The 20,221-nt window shown below is 38.8% G+C and overlaps 2 protein-coding genes across 3 annotated transcripts in view; one reads left to right on the top strand and one right to left on the bottom strand.

Annotated features, from left to right (window-relative positions):
* The first annotated feature begins 2,184 nt into the window (after window positions 1–2,184).
* Window positions 2,185–6,019, top strand: LOC143470656 (uncharacterized). Its single transcript, XM_076968914.1, has 3 exons — window positions 2,185–4,123; window positions 4,308–4,440; window positions 4,698–6,019. The coding sequence occupies exons 1-3, from the start codon at window positions 2,889–2,891 to the stop codon at window positions 4,860–4,862; spliced, it is 1,533 nt and encodes a 510-aa protein (XP_076825029.1). The 5' UTR covers window positions 2,185–2,888; the 3' UTR covers window positions 4,863–6,019.
* A 5,908-nt stretch (window positions 6,020–11,927) lies between these two features.
* LOC143471318 (WW domain-containing oxidoreductase-like) overlaps window positions 11,928–20,221 on the bottom strand; it is a 23,806-nt gene continuing 15,512 nt past the window's right edge. For both annotated transcript variants that reach the window (XM_076969763.1, XM_076969764.1), the window contains exon 10: window positions 11,928–14,869. In XM_076969763.1, the coding sequence (XP_076825878.1) occupies window positions 14,630–14,869 (240 nt within the window). In that variant the 3' untranslated portion in view covers window positions 11,928–14,629. The remainder of the gene's footprint in view (window positions 14,870–20,221) is intronic.

Raw genomic sequence — 20,221 nt, 5'->3', positions numbered from 1 at the left:
TATTATAAAAAGTTGAGTGTACGTAGCTTAACGAAATATATATGTTACGATATGGATATAAAACTAATGATTAGTCACTCAATTAATTAATTAATTAATCTGTGAAAAATACGTTTAACGCTGAATATACAGGGACTAAGTTATAATTAATTGGAACACTAAGTAGCCTACTAATTTCAATACAAAAAACTGTAGTAAATAATATCTGTAGCTTATTAATTGCCCTTTTGAAGTTAGAGCAAAAAATTCTGAATTGAGAATGAGAATACGGGAAACGTTTACAGTAAATAACCCGAGGTTACAGCTCATTGGCTCAAAAGGCGAAGATTTTGCCGTCGTTACAAATTCCTGGAAAAACTAATAAAATTTGCTGACATGCATGCATCCGTAAGAGAAACATGTTATCGTATCAAAATACTTTTACGTGTGTGGGTTGAAAGGGTAAATAAAACCTGTTTGACCCTAATCTGTATTAAGCAACATGAAACCTAGAAATACGATAGTAATTTCCTCAAAAAATCAGTGGGTGTTTTTTTAGAGATATGTGAAAAACAAACAAGGTTTGGCAGTAAACTAAGTCATTACAAGCTCCTGTAAATTGTATTTGGCTATATTTGCATGACGCTGTTGTTTTTAATTTATTCATTGAAGCGAAAGCAAGTAGGGCAGTGTTATGTAATGTCGTTCAGTGTTGAGAAAAGGACGTAGCACGATGATATTGTTGTTGTAAACAAGAATATTGTTGCTGAATTGATAAGTACAGCATCGATTGGTCTCTGCAACAAACATCAACTTAGTGACCGGCTATTATGCAAAAACCGCAAACTGGACAGAATAGCCGGTCACGTGTCTGAAGGAACATTCGTTTATGAAATAAACGGAAGCTACGGGGATGTGACACAAAAGAATTCGACCTGTGAGCGTTGGACATTATTGCTTGTACAGCAGGGAAAATTTATGATCGCTTTGCCGTAAACAATCACAGCATCGCTCTTCTCAATTAAAGACCCTAGATTACTTCTTGGAAAACAGCCAAACTGCTGACCGAACGTTGGACCTGTCAGAATCGCATAGGCCATAAAATATGTAGGTTACGTTAATAGCGCAAAGTTAATTATGGTCCACTATATGTGGCATAAAAAATATTATTGCTAGAAGAAACGCACGGCTGTATATGTGATACGTAAACAGCATAGCAACGCTGTCAACAGCTGCGCAAGCGTTTGACGATACGCTATTAGGAATACATCTTGAACTTTGGAAATTAATTGGAACAAATGGCCTTCGACAAGACAACGAAATGCATCTTTTTATGTACAAGAAACTGTGGGTAGATTTATAAGTGCGCGGGAATTAATTCCTTAATAAATAATTAACGCCAAACCGCAAGAACTTTAACACCTGGGCAACAACAAGTGTTTTATAATTGCAAATATTAATGGTAACTGTTTTTGAATATCATGCACTAAACATACGACGGCGACCTTTGTAGGTGAAGTAAACGAAATAATTTCGCAAGCAATTGCTTAAAATAGCTCCACAGCGTGATATAAAGATTGTGAAAGATAGGTGCAAGCAATTTTGGAAAGAGAGCGCTCTTAACGTTGCTTGCTTCAACATTGTTTACTCAAAATTACGCAATATTCTCTCCATGTGAATAGCAAAATGCAAGAAAGCCGGTACGGTAAAACTCTGCAAGCGTTTAGTCAAGTGCTCCAATATTCGTACCTTTGCATTGTCCGACATAAAATTAGACGAGCATCGCAATGGTCACAATTTACAGCCAGAACAAGAAGCGTTTTTTCTACTTTAAGTTTAAAGTGTAAACCGTACCGAGTTGGTTACTTAGTGAGGTAAGTAAACGAAGAAGTGTCTCCAGCATAGGTCTTGTTTTCAGCTTCCACGAAGCCTACAAGAGAAAGCACGAAAAGCGAGCGAAAACACGTCTCCCCTTTTCGTGATCAACAAGCTGGCAAAAGGAAAAAAGCGCGCTCACGAAAACAGAAGGAGAAACGGAGCAATAAGAGGCGAGCTATCGTCAGCTGATCGTACTTGCTTTGTGACGAAATAGTCTTTCTTTCTTTTCGTTACGAGTTTTTCTATTGGCTCTCACTACCGGCATTTTTCAAGGTTAGAATTAAATAAATTTCGAGCACTTGTCGTAGGTCTAGATCAGTCAGCTGTTTGCACTGCTCGGGCGGACAAGGCATACGCAGCAGCAATCGTAGCGGCGAGTTGTAGCATTGAGCAATTCGCATGCGCTATAATTAGAAGGGGTGGCGCTCTATTAGGAAACTTCAAATTAGCAGCAGAGATCGGTCTGCGCGAAGGAAATGTGATGTTGTTAAGCGATGGCCCAATGTGAATCTTGCGCTAACTGATACAAGTAAAGGCTTAGTAGGATATGCCACGTTGGTAACTTACGCAATCGCGGCAATTTTCTTGGGTGCAATATGTCGTACAAACGCGTTTGATAGCTCAATAAACCAGACCAAATGCAAGGACCCCGCGTCGTCTGCTTATTCAAACAATGTGTGACCGCGTACGTAAAACTTGGTATACGCACAAGTATTGCAAAATGGGCCTCATATAAATAAGTTAATCATTACACTGATAATGAAGTTTTATCGCGTGTTAATGCGTAGACCAATGAATGCTCTACAGCCGCTATAGCGGTCCAGTGAATGGGATTAATAAGCAACTTGTGCAGGTTTACGTGGCTCCCTGCATGCACTAAGTGCCCCTTTGTGTTTCAGGTTGTTATCAACTGCATTTTACGCAAATACTGTTCTTTGTACTGACCTAAATAGTTATTCTTAAGCTGACTTGTCGACTTTTCGCCGTCTCGGAAAATAATCAATCTTGGACCAGTTTCGCTGAAATTTTCAATGGTGGCGTTTAACCAATATTCGAGTCCGGTTGTCTCTGAGAATATGACGAGTGCCGATTTATCGGGCAATGTTTGTGCTCGATCAAGTCCTTGTGAAATGTTTCAACCGTCGAGTCCGTACACGGTGAACAACAATAACAACAACAGTGTTTTTTACTCGTTGCCCGATGCTGCAAAACAGATTGACGGGGTTCCGCAAACGGTAAGTTTCGATTCTAACGCCGTTCCAAGCAGTTCTGGGGTCGGCATGTTCACTGCTCAAGAAAAAAGATGTGACTTTTCCGAGGCGAAAAACTTTGAAAATACCGGCTACAATGGCTACAGCGCTTCGGTGATTTCAGGCTATTATAACAACGCGCAGGAGTGCATGCAAACTTCGCCGCTTAGCGGAGGGCAGACATCTTGCAATTCCTTGCCCGCGTCGCCTGAAAATAGCGTCACTGTGCCGAGCCCGGAAGAAAAAAAGCCGACCAACGCGGAACTGCAGTGGTACACCCAACTCCATATGAAACATCAGAATACAGCCTTGCCCGCCTCGGCTTCAATGGAATATACTGGTGATGCTTCATCTGGGGAAGATGAAGTGTTTGAAAGCATTTTAAATAATTTTCATCATATTGACGAGAGCGGAATGTCAGGACATTTAAACAGCAGTCAACAGTCATACAGCTTTGGTCAAAGCATGGACAGTTACAACCAAAGTATAGATACTTACCCTCAGCCGGGACTTTCGCTTTCCCAGCTTCAAGCCACTCTACCTCCGCCGAATTCTTCCTGTGATCCGGCCTCTTTCCAAACCACGAATGGTATCAACGTGTCTCCGTGCACTTATGTAGCCAGCAATCCACCGTCAGCGGTCCTGGGCGCGCTCAACACCTACTCGAACCTAACGCCTCAAACCAACGCTTACGTGCCAATGTGCCCCAACGGTGGGTACTCAATGCAAGGGAGCGACCTGCGCTCGCTTTGCCATACGCAGCTACAACAACGTTTGTCGGAACCCATGCTTCACGGCCAAGTGCAAGAAGATGACGCAGAAGAAAAACACGGAGCGATGAAAAACAACTCGTCGAGCGGAAGCGAATCGTTTAACCCTACAGAGAGCGGACAGAAAAATAACAAGCGGGGCGGAAAGTGGGGAGGTTTACCTGGCGAACATCTGGACACTTTGCCCGATGAAGAACTTACGGCAATGACCGTGCGTGATCTGAACAGATGCTTGCGTGGCTTAAGGTAAATGGCGTCTTCCATGTAATGACATTGAGTGATTAGAAGAGCGATAATTGTAATCTTCTTAAAACTTTTAACCCGTATCTTACAAGCACACCACTGGAAATAATTTTGTTTTGATACACTAGTTGTCGTACCAAAATAACTTTTGGAGTAAATTATTTTCAAGTGACTTTTTCTATTTCAGCAAAGATGACGTAATTGCTCTTAAACAACGACGCCGCACTCTGAAAAATCGCGGATACGCGCAGAGCTGCAGGACGAAGCGAGTAATGCAGCGACACACCCTGGAAAACGAAAAAAATCACTTACAAATTCAGGTAATTGAAAACCAATTCGACTCCTAATCATTCGTAATCAATTTGCCGAAACGCCTATAAGGCGCCTTACGTAACGCTCCCTTTTTCCAACTGCGACTGTTAACACATGGCGAGAAAAACAAGGTTTATTGCAAAACAAAAAATTAACCGAAATACATTTTGGTGGATTTTAAGAGTCTGGTTGAATCGCAGGATAATTATTGCTTTACATGATTCAATAGTCTATGACCCACAATTTATGTTTATTTTTATTTCAGTTGAAACAAGCCCAAGACACTATTTCGTCGTTGATCAAGGAGCGCGATGAATTTAAGAATAAGTTCGAGAGATTGCGAGGAATGGTTCTCAAGCAAAATCAAATCACGCCCAAAGACGGAGCAAAATCGACAGACCAGGCGAAAAACAGTGAATTTTACAACTAACAGTATCTACAATAGAAAATGAACTGTGTTAGTAGTAGGCTAAGGGTGTCAGTTGAGCATCTGAAATGCGACTGAAGAACTGAGCGGACGGTATAAGCGGTGGTGTAAGTAAGAAAGCGATTTTTCAAAGCATTGGAAAATTATGCGGTTCTCCTTGCCTTGAAACAACAAGCTCCGTTATATTATCGTAATCCAATTAACTTTTCAAACGCGGCAATTAGTGCTCTCTGGCGCTGACTGGGGTCATTTGAAGGCTGCTTAGAAAAACTTGGTCGGATTTGTTAGAATTTACTGATTTAATTTACTTCGTTTGGTGTGTATTAGTAATTTGCATATAAGGACTTCTTTTTTATTGCGTTTTTTCATTTGATTCTATTCACAAAGATACGACCAAGTACTTACTTAAAATATATCTTTAATTTATCATAATGTTCCTTGTCGGTTTCTCTTTTGCTTTAAGTTTCCCATTTTATACTTTTCTACGAAGCAACGATGTGTTTTGCTATCACGGTCAGTTACTCAGCCCGTTGGGCATCTTATAGTGCCACATTTTTGCCGCAAATACTTGCCGCAGTGCAATCCTCTCCTGGCCGTTATAGCTTGCTTAACATCGATATCACGGTTTTATACGTTTTATCAAAATACTTTCGCTAAACTAAATATAGGCTGCTCAAACCGCATATAAGCGGCTGCTACGAAATATCGCTGGGATCGTGAGCATTTGTGGCTAATCCTGCCAAAGCTGTTGTTGTTATTTAAAGTATGCTTATTGATAAAGTTAATTTTAATTACTTTATTGCTGTTTTATCTGCCCTGTGTACCAGTGTATTCTTTGTTGCAATATTTTGTATGCATAGTTTAGGTTGTGCCCTTATCGTTTTTACGTGTTCCAATTTGATAATAAAATTTCGAATTTCACCGATCCCTTTTTTTTCGCCTTTCCTTTCTCGTTATTCTGCGATTCGAGTTTCCTCGCGCGGTATGTGTCGCTATATACTGATCATCTGTCTTTTTATAGCTGTGAACTTTTACGTACATGTGTTCGTTGCCAATCAGTAGGCTCCGGCACATTCTTTCTTATTGTAAATCACTGTAGTATTACGTTTGTATAACATTGAAGATGTACGCTCGATTACAATAAAAGTCGTTTGAATTGATGTCTATGTTGAATGTTTGTGTATATAGGGCTGATCTGCAGTTGCCTGTGCAAGTTTCCTCTTAAACGTAAACTAAAAACTCGTCAATAGAGCATGTGGAAGTTAGGAACGTACATGTTTGTTTGTAGTCACGTTTGTTAGGCTGCCAGTACCACACTTGGCCACAATATATGAGCATAGATCCTAAAAAAAGATAACGTGGTCATAATAAAAGATAACACTGGATGCTTAAAGAGCTTTCAGCGTCTGAAACGGCGTCTACCCAAAGACTGGGCCGCAAATTACCAACCAAAAACAAACCACAACGAATAAGGACAGCGTCGTTCCGTACGTGGGACAACTTATTTTGTCAAAAGTGTTTACAGGTATACGCCATCATCCCCCATATCAAGTTACCTGGAATCTGAATCTGAAAGAGACATGACGTACGTCTCACAAGGTTTTTGAACATCGGGGACCGGTCACTAAACTGGTGACGAAACCTGGACAAAGAAGCACGAGTAGCAAACAGTGGCAATTTAAGAAACAAATCTCCTCAAAACAATTGTTTTCAGGCGTTTATAGAAGTATATCAGTTTGGGTCTTTGCCTTGACCGCGAAAAAGCTTTAGGGTCGTTGACATTCAACCATGTGTTCATTTTGCCAAAAACACGAACTAAAAACAAGGTTAAAATTCCTCATTCGAACAAATCTTCCAACCTGGTTTTAAATCCAACGTTAATGAGGATAAGCAAGAAAAATAAATAGGATTAACAAAGAAATCGTGTTCGCGTAAACATGTCATACATATCAGGCGTTTCCAGAAATCTGTTAATCTATTAGAACTCAACAAGCCACAATAGATTAAGAGTGATTACCTGTGAGCCAAAATAATTTCATTCACGTCGGCTCACTAAACTGTATTTATGTGCCAGGTGATTGTAATTCGCTTTTACAGCGGCAAAGTATCACGAAATACGCGATGATGTTGCCGCCGATCAAGCTCACAAAGTACTTCTTACCAGAAATTATAGTGAGAAGCAATTAAACAATACGAGCAAATGTTTACAAGAAAGCGATAAAAGGTGTTACATTCACGCTCGTGAATCATCAAACTGGCGTTACGGGTAAATATGTTCTTCAACACTCGTTTGACATGCTTGCCGCAAAACTTACAAAAACAATGAAAATGATACGAACAACAGTCTTTACCTGTAGCCTAACCCGTGCGAAATTGGAATATTTTCCAAACTTTTTGGATTTCTGCATAATTGAAATTACTTTTCAGAAATGTTTAAGCTAACTGCGGTGTTAATAGTTTAAGTACATGCGGTTTTGAAGAACGGTGTCGATAGCAGAATTTATGGCCTGCGCCGACAACGTTAAAGACAGGGATTGCTGCACAATCAGTTACTTTTGCCGCCACTGTCTCTTGTCCAATGGCCTGTCAATTTGTAACGAGTGTTGGGGTTTTGAAACGGCAATAATAAGAATGGGCGGGAATTATTCTCATGATCAGTTCATCGTATCGATGTCAAAAAGACAGCATCTGTGTAATTGTACTCCTACTACCTGCGTGGCCATGTCAATTTCTAGAGCTTCCGCAGCGGCTACTCCTCTAATAGTTTCCTGTATTATGCTGTGAATGCCAATCCACTATGATATCCGGATCCAGCGACCTACATCTAGCACCTCGCAGTTGTTGTTTACCACCTTCTGTGAGGTGCAGATTTTGCATGTTGTACAGTAGTGGTGCGTTGCGAATTCTGTGAAAAGGTAACCCAAACCTGGTTATTCCTGATACCCAAGTCGGTGTTTTTCTACATGCGGCAGATAACATTGCCGCATGTATTACACTCAAGTCCATTCTGAAATTGCGCTGATAACTTCGTGAAAAGCGCCGTATCAGTTGACTTGTTATTTCGCATGTAACCTTTGGTGCGATCATCAGTAAACAGAAAGTCATACGAGGGCTCAATTTCGACCGAAAAACAAAGATATGGTTGCTACTTTAATCACGCCTTCCGCTTATTTACTGCTAAAATGCCACAAATCACAGGCTACAAAGGAGCCACGTTGAATAGCATACATTTTGTCGAGTGTACATGCTACAGAAAACCGGCTTGCGATTTTTCAGTAGAAACGCTGCACACAACAATCAAATCAAACTCGTGCACTTGGTGTATGAAGGGAATGTACCTCTCATATGGGCATTTCCGTACTTTTGTATTGTTTGTTTCGTTGCATGTAAACGGCTGGGAGAAAAACTCATTTTTTGTAATTTGATAAATGGTGTACTTTTGATGCTATTATACAGGCAATTTTGGCGTAAACGGCTCAAACTTTAACCGGGCAAAAAGCTTAGATTTCATTGTAAACGTGCGTGCGGGTACGTTTGGTTAAGCTTATTCCAACAATACGTTTGTTGTATAAAACCCACCATCCACGCGAGGCATACCCTATTTGCGACGAGTAAACACGTATGCCGTGCAAATCGAATGCTCAATGATTCTTTGCTGTGAAGCCTGAACATAACTTTGTGCTCGGTGTGGCGACGTTGGAAGTCATCCAACACTTTCTTATGTTGCTGATTATTTAAAATGGATTTTGCATGAATCGCTTGATTGCTACAAACTTTTGCAAGCTGTCAACCAGGCCTAACCCTGTTACGCTGCTGAGATGGGTTGTAAATCTACCGGCACACACGTTGAAAAGTTGCTGCGTAGTGAGTACAAAGTCCCAGGCCTGGGCTGCAAAGGTATTCTTACCAGACAATAATCGAATAACGACGTAAGAAGCGTTATGTTTTAGCCCGTTAAACATAAAACACTGCTGGTCAGATAACGTGGATCATGCTACTGGATACTGGTGTTAACGTTGTCTGTTCGGATTGCAATATTTTTGGCGTTATTACCAGCTATACGTTATACAAATATTTTAGCAGATGTAGTTTACTGCACTGTGGTTTTCTATTGAAACATGATATTTGTATAAAAAATATATTTTCCCTAAAATTAAATATCCGCTTCAGTAGGCTTTAGGCACTGACGGCAAGTGGACAATTTCTCCATTATTTGTGACATCGAATTCATTGGTCGAAAACCGTTTTCGCTCTTACACGGAATACACAGCAAGCGAACCTCTTACGAAAATAGAAACAATCAAAAAGATAGATCACTGTATTTTGCGTGAATTCCAACGAACTTACGCGATTCGCTACAGATCGCCTCTAAGCTATCAACAAACTAGCCGGAACGCATATTTCCGCTGTGGTGATTGAAAATTAGGAGTTTCTTATAACGTTAAACATTGATGAATTATTTTACAAGTGGGCGTACACAAATAAGTTATACAATAAATACATTACATGAGATTAGATGCCGTAATCGCGCACGACTAAATCGCCCGCAATATTTCAAAAACGTTCTATGAGATAACTGTAACCTGTACCTTATTTTGGCAAAAATCAATATCTCACTCCGTTGTCGGTTACACGATTTGCCCCTTGACCCAAGGTTGAGTAGTTCTTTACCCTACACAGAATTTCTTAGGTCGCATGTTAACTGCGCTAAACATTCTCCGACGGACCTTTGAAACAACTCTGAGGTTTTTCTAGAGCGAGGATTTAAAAAAATATTGACCCATGAAGTCCTATTGTAAGATGATCAGAGTGCTAATGCACACAACAAAATTTTAAGAATTGAAACCTTGCAGGTTATTCGAAGACAGTTTAAATCTAGAAATATTTTAAATAATTGAATCATTGAAACTGCTCATTTTCTTAAGTTACATTTTTATTGCAGTAAGTTGTTTATGTATCGATTGATGATGAAGCGTTGTCAACACCTGTTTGGACACGACACGACCGATACGATGTACTGAATTTACAATTTTTCGCATTTGAACTACAGCATATACAGTTTAACTACACGGCTTCAGTTAAAGAGAATTTAATGAGTCTTTTTTAAATGTTTTTGACTAAAGGTTTCACAAGCTTATACATGTAACAATGCCTGCAATGTTTTCCGCATGTTTGTCAAATTAGCAGTCGGTTTGAAGTCAGTTGTTGGGTTAAAGCTCCGTTACGGTACACTTGAGTTACCAAGGCAAGGAAAAACTTCTCCTTTGCCACGTGTGAGGTGCAGTGTGTGACTTGCGAAACAGTGCTGAGATGCACGAAGTACTTTTAACATGTACGATATAGGAATACAAAAAACAACAAACACAAGAAAAATTTGTCGCACACAAGCAATCAAAACACTGTAAACATCTAACACTCAAGCGAATTTCTTACCAATAAAAGGTGATTAAGTGTGTTAAATACAAATTACAATGACAAAATAATTACGCATACAAAATTTCTATCGTTTGAGCCATACAACAGGAAATTTCAAAAAAGTAGTTTCTAGTTTTTACAAATTTTCTACCAAACCAAGAAGAAACCTATGACAATACATATAGCTGTATTACATCACCTTTTCAGTAGGATTACGTTTTTCGGCGTTTCCTTCCGGACAACCGCCAAGTTCTTTGTAAGCAAGAAGAATTTAAGGTGATGTAATACAGTGGTTAGTGTAAATGCTCTTCTCACACAACTTCAAATACAGAAAATAAATCGACGTTTTCGTTTTGCCTGATTAATACAAATACATGTTGGTCAACGCACGAACGGCAAAGCAGCGTGTGCTTGGATGACAGATTACAACAGCTTACAATGATCGATGTGAAGCAATCGGTCAGTTGAATTCCAAGCGGAAAGTGTATTCCGAAATTTGTGAGCAAATTTGTTATATACTTACAAACAAGACTTACAACAAAACACTTACTGCAATAATTTAAAATTAACCTTTGGTTGAGCTGAATTTCACATTCCGCGGGTGGTTACAGTGAACACCGCAAAACCAGGTATAGTCATTTTATTAACTTCGAAACATGTCAGCCTTTTAATTAATAAGATATTTATACCTGCGTTTGTGGCACTCATTGCAATCTCAAATTTGTAAGTGATTTTGAACACGTTTAAACGTCTACAGAGACTTGAGATTTAAACACGCCCAACATAATGAAATGACACAGCTAAAATTGCTGAAAGCTTCTACAGATTAAAAAAAATTTGGTAGAAATCAGCCGGTCGCACCGAATATGGAGGCTAGATTAGCGGACAGATTAAGGCCGCCATTTTACTAAATTCGAAAATCGACGCAAGATAGTCTTCTGGTTATAACTTAGTATAAGTATGCGCTGGACAAAGAATTTGCTGGCAGGCAAAAAAAGGTGTCCAAAGTGGAAATAAACAAGCTCAGATGACTGACCTGCCAAAACTTCACCAGGAAATACCCACCATATGTTAGGACTACACACAAGAATGATCTCGAATACGTATAATCATATTAGAAATACCTGTATAAATAAAAACGCGAAAAAACGTGACATAATGTTCTAAGTCGGTTACGGTATTTCACAACAAGCGTGTAACAAAACCGACATTACACGTGACACAGAACTTAAATCACCGAATGCAGTGGCACTTCATCTGAAAACCTCGGTTCAACTAAGGTCAACACATTTGGGCTTCCTGTGCATAAGGTGCGATATCCTTCAATGACCATAACTGATAATGGGCAGTATACGGTAAGAATTTTTTCTCCCCTAAATATTTTTATTAAGTCCAGTGGTAAGGTTTAAAAATGCTTACAATTTTTGACATTTGTAATGCATTAGACAAGTTAGCTGACAAACGTCATTTTACAAACTTCACTTCCAAACTAACGGCGAAAGCCGGTGTTTTCCCATAAGATACCGTAATACCATCGCTGGTTTCAGTGATAACATATAATACTATATGACAGGGGTGGGCAAATTTGTTCAATGAAAGAGTCACTTGCGGAAAAATATAAACACCAGCGAGCCGCAAAATCAGTAATGATTGTCAATTTGGTTATTATACTATTAGTAGTCATTTTGGGATATTACTTTTTAACTAAAAGACCCATAAAAACATGTTGGTGAGGTGCATTTTGACAACCTTTGCCATAGAGTATAGAATCTATACCTGAAAACAATGTCGGAATCGATGTCTAGTGTTACGTCATAAACGAAGTCCTGGCCTAAATAAAGAAAAACTACACAGAAACTTTCATAAACGGTACTGTTGGTAGCCTTTACATTTTTTAGAATTTTACGATTCGACTAGAAGAGCCACAAAAAACATGCCGGAGAGCCGCATGCGGCTCGCGAGCCGCAGTTTGCCCACGTCTGCTATATGACCTTAACGAAAGAGTCAAACCAATCTACAGCAACATGTGATGTATTCTTGTACCGGTACCGTACCGTCAGACTAAAATATGGCTGTTCTCCATGGGAAATGGCACGCGCGGAGACACATAGTTTGGCTTGTGTGCAAACACTCAAGACTCCGTTATTTGTTTGGTTATTTATCCCATTGATGTTATAATTTATTTATTATAAATTGGCCTTCAAACAACCAACTTTAGATCGTTTGTTTATTATAAATTGAGGTGCACGTAAAAAGTTCGGAGTGCAGGTCGATACGCCTCGTGCGCGCCTAGCCGTGCTTTCTATTGTGGCAGTATCGCGGAAGGCTATTTGCTTTAGACCAGTAACTACAGAAAAGCGATAACAACCACAATGCAACAACCACAACGGCAACAGAACAATATCATCACCGAATTAGTTTCCAAATGGCTTAGGTAATTCCATGAAGGCAATAAGTTCTCGAATATTCACCAAACTACACTAAATACAGTCTTGGTCTTATCCCAATATATTTGATTTTATTTCTTCCATGAAATTAATATGTGCGTCTTTTGAAGACACACAGGTAAAGTACAAAAAAGATACATTTTATTTCGACTGGTTGGCAGGCAAAGAATATCCTGTCGATCAGCAATTTAGCAAGAGTTTTATTTGAAAAAGAAATGTAGGCCTATAGTCTTTAATAGCTTTTAGCAACATCCAGGTTTACACACCACGTTGGCAACGCAAAAACAAAGAGCTAAGGACTTATTGCAAAGGTAAGCATGAACCAAAGGCCTACAGGTCACGACTTGTGTTTTGATCTTAATATAAGCAAGGACTTTGGCATCAAAATTCATGCAATCTCTGCGAACCGGCAATTGCTAAATCCTGGCAGCTGGGACAAAGACTAGATTTCACGTGATTCGCACACGCTGAGAATTAGTTGATTGTACGGTGCTAGGTTCAAACAATGCAGACAATAGTTGTCAGAAATAGTTGATCACGAGTTAGTTAAATAACAATTAAAACCGGACAATCAACCACATATTGTTCTAACGCAGTACGTATACGGTGATGCACAACAGTTTACTGAATATGGGGGTTTTGCTTGACTTATATTTCTCCAATAGGTTATTAGAAGGCGATTGGTGATGAACAATAGAAAATAACAATGCTGTTTTTACCAGTCCAGGAAGGCTGCTCGTTTAAACTGTCTTCTTATTCAATATTATATATGGCTCCGCATAAGGAGATCCGTGATCATATGTTGCGAAACTTGCAATTTTTATGACAAAGCTTCTGGCGTTAATACTTCCTATACGGGATGGTGAACAATCAAAAGTATAAAAAACACAGTGACGCCCATGGCACAATAAACCTTTAAGTGTTGCGCTTCGTATCACGGTTCCGAAAGAACCAGGAAACACAAGATCCCTTTAAACATTTCTTGTCAATAATTAGAATCCGAGTATTGTTTGTGTTTGCATTGTGATTCATATCATTTGTCGATTGTAACACGCAGAATGAATTGGCATGTAGCCTACTATCCAGGATCTCCAATAACAGCAGGATGTTGGTGCTAAAGTAAAAGGGAATGAAAGGGCCACCGGGTTCGGCTTGACACGTGCTGTGGTTCGATATGTCCGGCCGGCATTTATCCCTTTGCAAATTGTCTTTGTTCAATATAGGCAAGTTAGCAATACAGGTCAGGAAACACGGGTAAGCGTTTTTGTATCGAGGAACAGAATAATATTATCAATGGGATAAGATCGATATGTCTTGAATAATTACATCAAAGCAGTAAGTTCTAGTAACTTTTCATACATAACTAAATACGACGTTGGTTTAATTTTAATATTTTTGATTCTGTTTCCACGTTGATCTAGTTCTTTCGATAAAAATAATATTAAGCATCAGTAAACATTTGAGCCTGGTAAAACTTTTAATCTAGTAACAACGACCTTTTTAAGTACTTCTTGGTTGTTATTTCACGAGCTAATATATCGCGGTGATATGTGAAGTGAGTAAACGTGAAGCCAGAAACCGACATTCACCTTTTTAAAGTACCGTCAAAACAGGCCCAAATTTTCTGCTGGAAGAACAGAACGGGTCACGTACCTACCGAGACAACCTCTTTGCAAAACAGGTTCGCTTGGCTAGATAAATCTAATCAGACATGCAATTAGCACTATAACGCAGTATACTGTATAATATTAGACGTAATTAAACTACAGCTTTCTCATAATTGCCGCCACTGCCATAAAAATAACACGATCTCTCTTCGTAAGGATTTCAAAGTACACTGATTGGCAAAGTTAAATTTTCTTCGACGGATGAGCTGTAACATTGCCATTGAAATAAACCGAGGATAGATCACGCTTCTTCATCTGTTGATGATTGATCCTTTGGATCTTTAAAAGGTCTATAAAAGTGACCGTTTTCCAGTCGATCTCGGATTAGTTCCTCCGTGATTGTCCACAGCTTCTTTGCCTCCTTTCGATCCTTGGTTAGAGGAAGAGGATCACAAGGAAAACAATTGTTCAGGTAAAGACCCCCACGTCCTTGCAGTTCGGGAGCAACCGCTGCATATATCGTACAAGACGCTCCTTGTCTCTGTAAAAACACAACAACGCGTATAATTTACAGCTTCTAAGTCTCCGGGTGGGTTTAGCTGGCACCAGAATTTTCTTTTTTTTTGTTTTTAAAGTTTTATTGCGATGTATAACTGTTGTCTGGTTGTATTGTCAGTAATTATTGTCATAATTACTATTTGAAATTTTTCATGCTTATGTATTATTTCGTCAACACATTTCATAACAGTCCGTTGCATAACTGTAGTTCAAAATAGCCTATGGTCATAAGAAGTGTAGATGTCTACAGCGAATAATTAAATTGTTTTTTAAAACAGTTGGTATTCCCCACTGAAATACTCGGTGCTATACCGAATCATGCCAAACCAACACAAAGCGCGGCTTGAAATTTGTTGGTGTACTTTTGCAAACCGTGAAGAACCTGAACTCACTCAAACTAATAAACAACGTTTTCCCAGAAAACGAATTAATCAGTTACGATTCCAATAAACAAATTGGAAATCTAAACCAAGAAAAAGAACCAAATTCCATTCAAATGTCCAGAGGTAACGATCACGAATGATCCAAAGATCAAAAGCAGCAGCTGCCAACGCCACTGCAATGCCTGTGATCGCTCCGGACGTTCAAGAGCTCTTTTTCAGCAGCACAGCACACCGCCATATTTCAACCGCCAGACACCGTCGCTACCAACGCCACAAAAATCCGTGACGTAGGTTGGTTTGAAGTCGAGATCAAGAGTGGAAATTAAATGTTGAAGAAAAATCAAGTAACATGCACCAAGCGGGAGGTAATAATTAATAACACGGTTCGGTGTCGATTAGACGGGTTAAGTAGATGTTATATAAGATCGGTCTGAAATTACACTGCAAAAATGTCAAAGTTTTCTTGCTTTATTCTCGGAATAAGTCTCGTCGGACGAAAAAATACCGGAAACCTCCATATATAGAAACGATAGAATTTTGTAGCGTGGCAACAATTCAAAGAACTAACACGATTATCGCGTGCAAATAAAACCTTCACGATACCACATCATGAAACAACATGACATGGGCTGACATGTGTGGCGAGCTTTAACGTCAGCACCAATGATCCAAAAAAATAATTGCAGTGTTTTCTTGCAAGTCCAAAACGCACTAAAATTCCCGCTCGCATGGCATGTGACACCTCACAAGCAAGCAATGCAAACAAAATGGTTGTGTGGGACGCCAGTCTAACAAACTTTTATCGACTCTTATGCACGCAAGGTTGATCTTCGGAAAACACTTTCATGCAATTAGACTGAAAGCGTCGACAAGCGTTATGAAGACAATAATTCCTAATCATCAGCATCAAGGAAGCATGAAACACGTCATAGGCGGCCAAAGGTGAGGGCGGTTTATCGGAAAACCCAAACAGACGGTTGTTGTAGCTGCTAGGCCAATACAAGCAAGACAGTACAGCGATCGAGCGATAAAACAAATTAATTTTTTTGTTGCTAAAGTCTGATTTTTATCGTCAAGATAATCTAACTTAATAAGTACGAAGGGTGTTTGTGATCTAAACACAGGCAAGACCTGGAACCTTTTGGACCATATAGGAACCTCTTCTTTTCGGCATCGAGGATCGTACAATCAATGTCCTAACAAATCACTTGCATCGTTTTCACTTTACCCGACATTCTCGCACACGAGTTTAATTAGAAGCGTAGAAGGGATGACGACTTGCTTATGGTTGTGTTGAGAAATTATTCTTCCGCCTTATGGAACAACAGCAACAGCGATTTTTTAATAAGTCACGTGATAGACGTTGGTGCAGAGGCGGAAAGAGTTGATTGTCAAATTATTGGCAAGTGAAGTCAAATCAAATATAAATCGCAAAGTTTGTCGGCCAATGAGAAGATTTACGCAAGAAAAAGTGGATAAACAGTGGTTCCAGGGGCTAGAACTGCGATAAGTGATTCGGGTTCGTGACCGCGGCACTTTCAACCTTTGCTGTCAAAACATCCCTTGCGTGATCCCCACACAAACAGTCTAAAAATTGACGACCCTTGCAACAGACAATTATTTGAATGCAGCAAACCAGCCCAAAAAAGAAGGTAAACGCCAACAAGGACCGTACCAGATCCTTAGATGACAATACGATACAGTAAAATCCACTTTGGTATAAATAAAGTGTTAGGCATTTAGGTACATATTTGTGTCCACGCGTGTTGAACTCAACTGAAGTCAAATCAACAGATAACGTTGAGTAGTAATTTGAAACTTGTTTCTACATATCTCCATTGTGGGCGTAGGCTCACGCGAAGCTCAATTTTAGGATTTCGCAGAAGTATCTATATATACAGTCGAAACAATGCAAGAAAAATGAAATCTAAGATATATTGCCTCAAGAAAAAACCGCAAATAATGCTTATACTTGCTACTAAATGTCGACATTTCATTCGGATTAGAAAACACTTACAACTTAAATAGAACACGACTAAGCTTGTATTTCGTATTACTCTATTTCGTATTAATCATTTCGTATTCATCTATATTAGCCAAGTAGAAATTTATTTATAGAAACAAAATAAACAGATGATAATGGGAATAAGAGATGTTATGATATGGCTGTAGAAAATTTTGAATTTTTTGTTGAAATTTTACGTGTAGCTGCACATCGCGCAAGTTGTTCTAAAAGAAAGCTTAAATCAAAGGGTTGCAATGAAAGTAAAAGCAGAATAGAAATCATCTTAAATGTTAACTTTAGATTATTAACACAACATTTAGTTCGAATGAAGATTATCGTTACGATCATTAATTATTATTATTAAACTAACAGTGAATACTTTCATGAATCAGAAATATACTTTATCTACGTTTAAAATTATTTATCAGCTGATGTGTCATAAATTAAATATTAAATAATAGCTTCATATTTTGTGATCAGTGGATATCTAAGTGCACCATTTCCTTTGGAATAACGTACATCAGTCATCTTTACAGACAGTCGCAATTAAAAACTTATGAAAAGTTTATCAAAACCACTTCCCTTGTTTGAACTAAATAATCCGGTAAAGATGTTATAAGTCTCGAAGTACCTAATCTACAAAACATAGAAAAACTAATAATCCGAGTTTTAACATTGAAACAACGAACGGTAAAACGCATGAAAATGGACCACAAACGCGGGTAATATTTTTTACCTTCATGCTAAGCTAATTTTTCACGATAATCTACTTCAATAACGTCAAGCGTATGTGACGGATTACTTAAACAACACAAAAAAATACATTCCAGATATGTATGTTCTATGACGCACGGATGAGGTCAGATATTACACATCCAATATCAAAGGACACTGGAAATGTACAGGAGTAATTACCGGGTTAAAATACAACATAGAAAGAGCTGTAACATCATTTTGGACGGCAATGTCAAGTCCAATTCCCAAAAATCTTAAATCAGTAAAAAACATTGGCAACAAAACAACTACACGTTGTTGAATGACTCACATGCTAATACTTAGCTTCCGTAATATGACGTAGGAATAGCGTTCAATTTTGGCCAATTTCTAATGCTACTCATGATACTCAAAATTATACCGAACATTTTTGGCGAAAAGCTATTGCGAGTGGTTTTCGTTTGACACAGTGATTGGTACTCTGCAATTCCGGGGGAATTCTTCGCTCAAAACGGCAAAAATAACCAGAATTTTCACAACTCAATTCCAATCCGTTGAAACACTTCAAATCTGCCTCTGGAAAATGCGAAAATCCCATCCCGAGAACGCTGTGTTTTTCGATTGTTGACAATTTCTCGCTATAAGCGTACGATGAAAGACGGAATTAATTTCGGATCTAAAAATAAACGACTACGGCGTAAAATAATTTCTGAGAAAGGCAGTTTGGACTTTGACGCCAGGTGTACCACTCAAAGATTCGTTCCTCGCCGTCAAATTAGGTCTTTCGAGTTATTTGCAGCGGTTAATAAATGACAATTAACATTTGTCCAAAGTAAAGTTTTAAACGGACAGAATCACGGTTGGCGAAAACCTTATTTCAATCGAAAATATGAAGACAAATGAATGACGTTAGATTGCCATTACTGGGGTTACACCTTCAATAAATCTTGTTCTTAGGTAACAAATGGTGTAAATTAGATAAACGAATATAATATTAATAATAATCATTGAAAATAGTTTCCGAGAGAGGACAAATATAGTTCACCGTCAAGCAAAATGATTTGGTCTTTAGTCACGATCATAATTAATTAATTAATCACTGAAGCCAAAACGCTTTATATAATCGCTGTGACTAAGACCGTGAGTTTGACGTGGAATTTAAGATATCAATTTGCCATTAAATCTACGTCATACCGACTTCAAGCTTTCAGTCAAGAACAAAACACAAATTATTACATATTCCTGATTATTATATTACGTCATATTCCTTATTTAAAATATTACGCTGACCTAAGTAATTTTATGCTTTCACAAAATCCAAACATGTACAAAACACTTCCTATTTATAATTTGTAGGATTTCGAGTGGACGAAAGACGCAATGGACCTTGCAAACAATGTTTGTGAGGAACAGAAGCGTAGGAAATCTGAAAACGCCTTTTCTCAAACATTACCAAAAAGAAAAATAGTTTATAAAAGGTGAACTATGAAGCAGGTTCTCAAGATTTACACAATTTAGATCCGATGAATTTGTCGCGGTTGTGTAATTTTCCCAATACGATATTATTCCAAAACGAATTTGACGTCACGAAGGAGAAATGGTACGTTGTTTATGATTGAAGTCACGTGAATGTGAAGTAACATCCTCAAATAACCGTCAACATTGTCGCCTTGTTTGACGGAAATCGCCAACCGCAAAAGAACGTGGTTCTCAAACAAAATGGTGTGCCGCAAAAATGTTACGATAATAACTTACATCATAGCAAAAATGTAAGCATCAACTACAAACGGATATCCATCCATTTATGCGTCCAAGAACGTTGGGAAAGCTTTTGCTTCAATTTACTGTCCGCCATATTGATAGAGCTAGCAGGACGACTAAACATGACAACAATAAAACAATGACACCCGCCGAACAATCTCAAGGTTGGCGAAATTGCGTTAACATAAAACTTGGCAGAGCACGGGCGAAAAAGGCCATTATAACTGCACTCGGAGACGGTATCCAACTGTTCCTATATATAGCGTCGCACAAGTAGCGTGAAACTTGAACGGGTCTAAGTTACGCCACCTGTGATTGACGTCCCTAGCTTAGTAAGCTAAAACTGATAACCACGTGACGTACGTGTTTGTAAACATGATATTATCGTGCACTTGAAGCAAGGCTCGACTGACCGTTGCCCGTGGCAACGACCTGAACAATTATAATATTATCGTAGCATTGCGCAACTGTG

This window comes from Clavelina lepadiformis, chromosome 9 (assembly GCF_947623445.1).
Source record: "Clavelina lepadiformis chromosome 9, kaClaLepa1.1, whole genome shotgun sequence".
Lineage (NCBI taxonomy): Eukaryota > Metazoa > Chordata > Ascidiacea > Aplousobranchia > Clavelinidae > Clavelina > Clavelina lepadiformis.
This window is presented reverse-complemented; position numbering and strand designations above follow the sequence as displayed.

What these genes read in the sequence shown, in the direction of transcription:
- LOC143470656 (XM_076968914.1), top strand. Translation starts at nt 2,889, where the DNA reads ATGGTGGCGTTTAACCAATATTCGAGTCCGGTTGTCTCTGAGAATATG. An exon ending in AGATGCTTGCGTGGCTTAAG is followed by an intron (nt 4,124 to 4,307) that starts GTAAATGGCGTC and finishes TTTCTATTTCAG; the next exon opens with CAAAGATGACGTAATTGCTC. An exon ending in AAAATCACTTACAAATTCAG is followed by an intron (nt 4,441 to 4,697) that starts GTAATTGAAAAC and finishes TTTTTATTTCAG; the next exon opens with TTGAAACAAGCCCAAGACAC.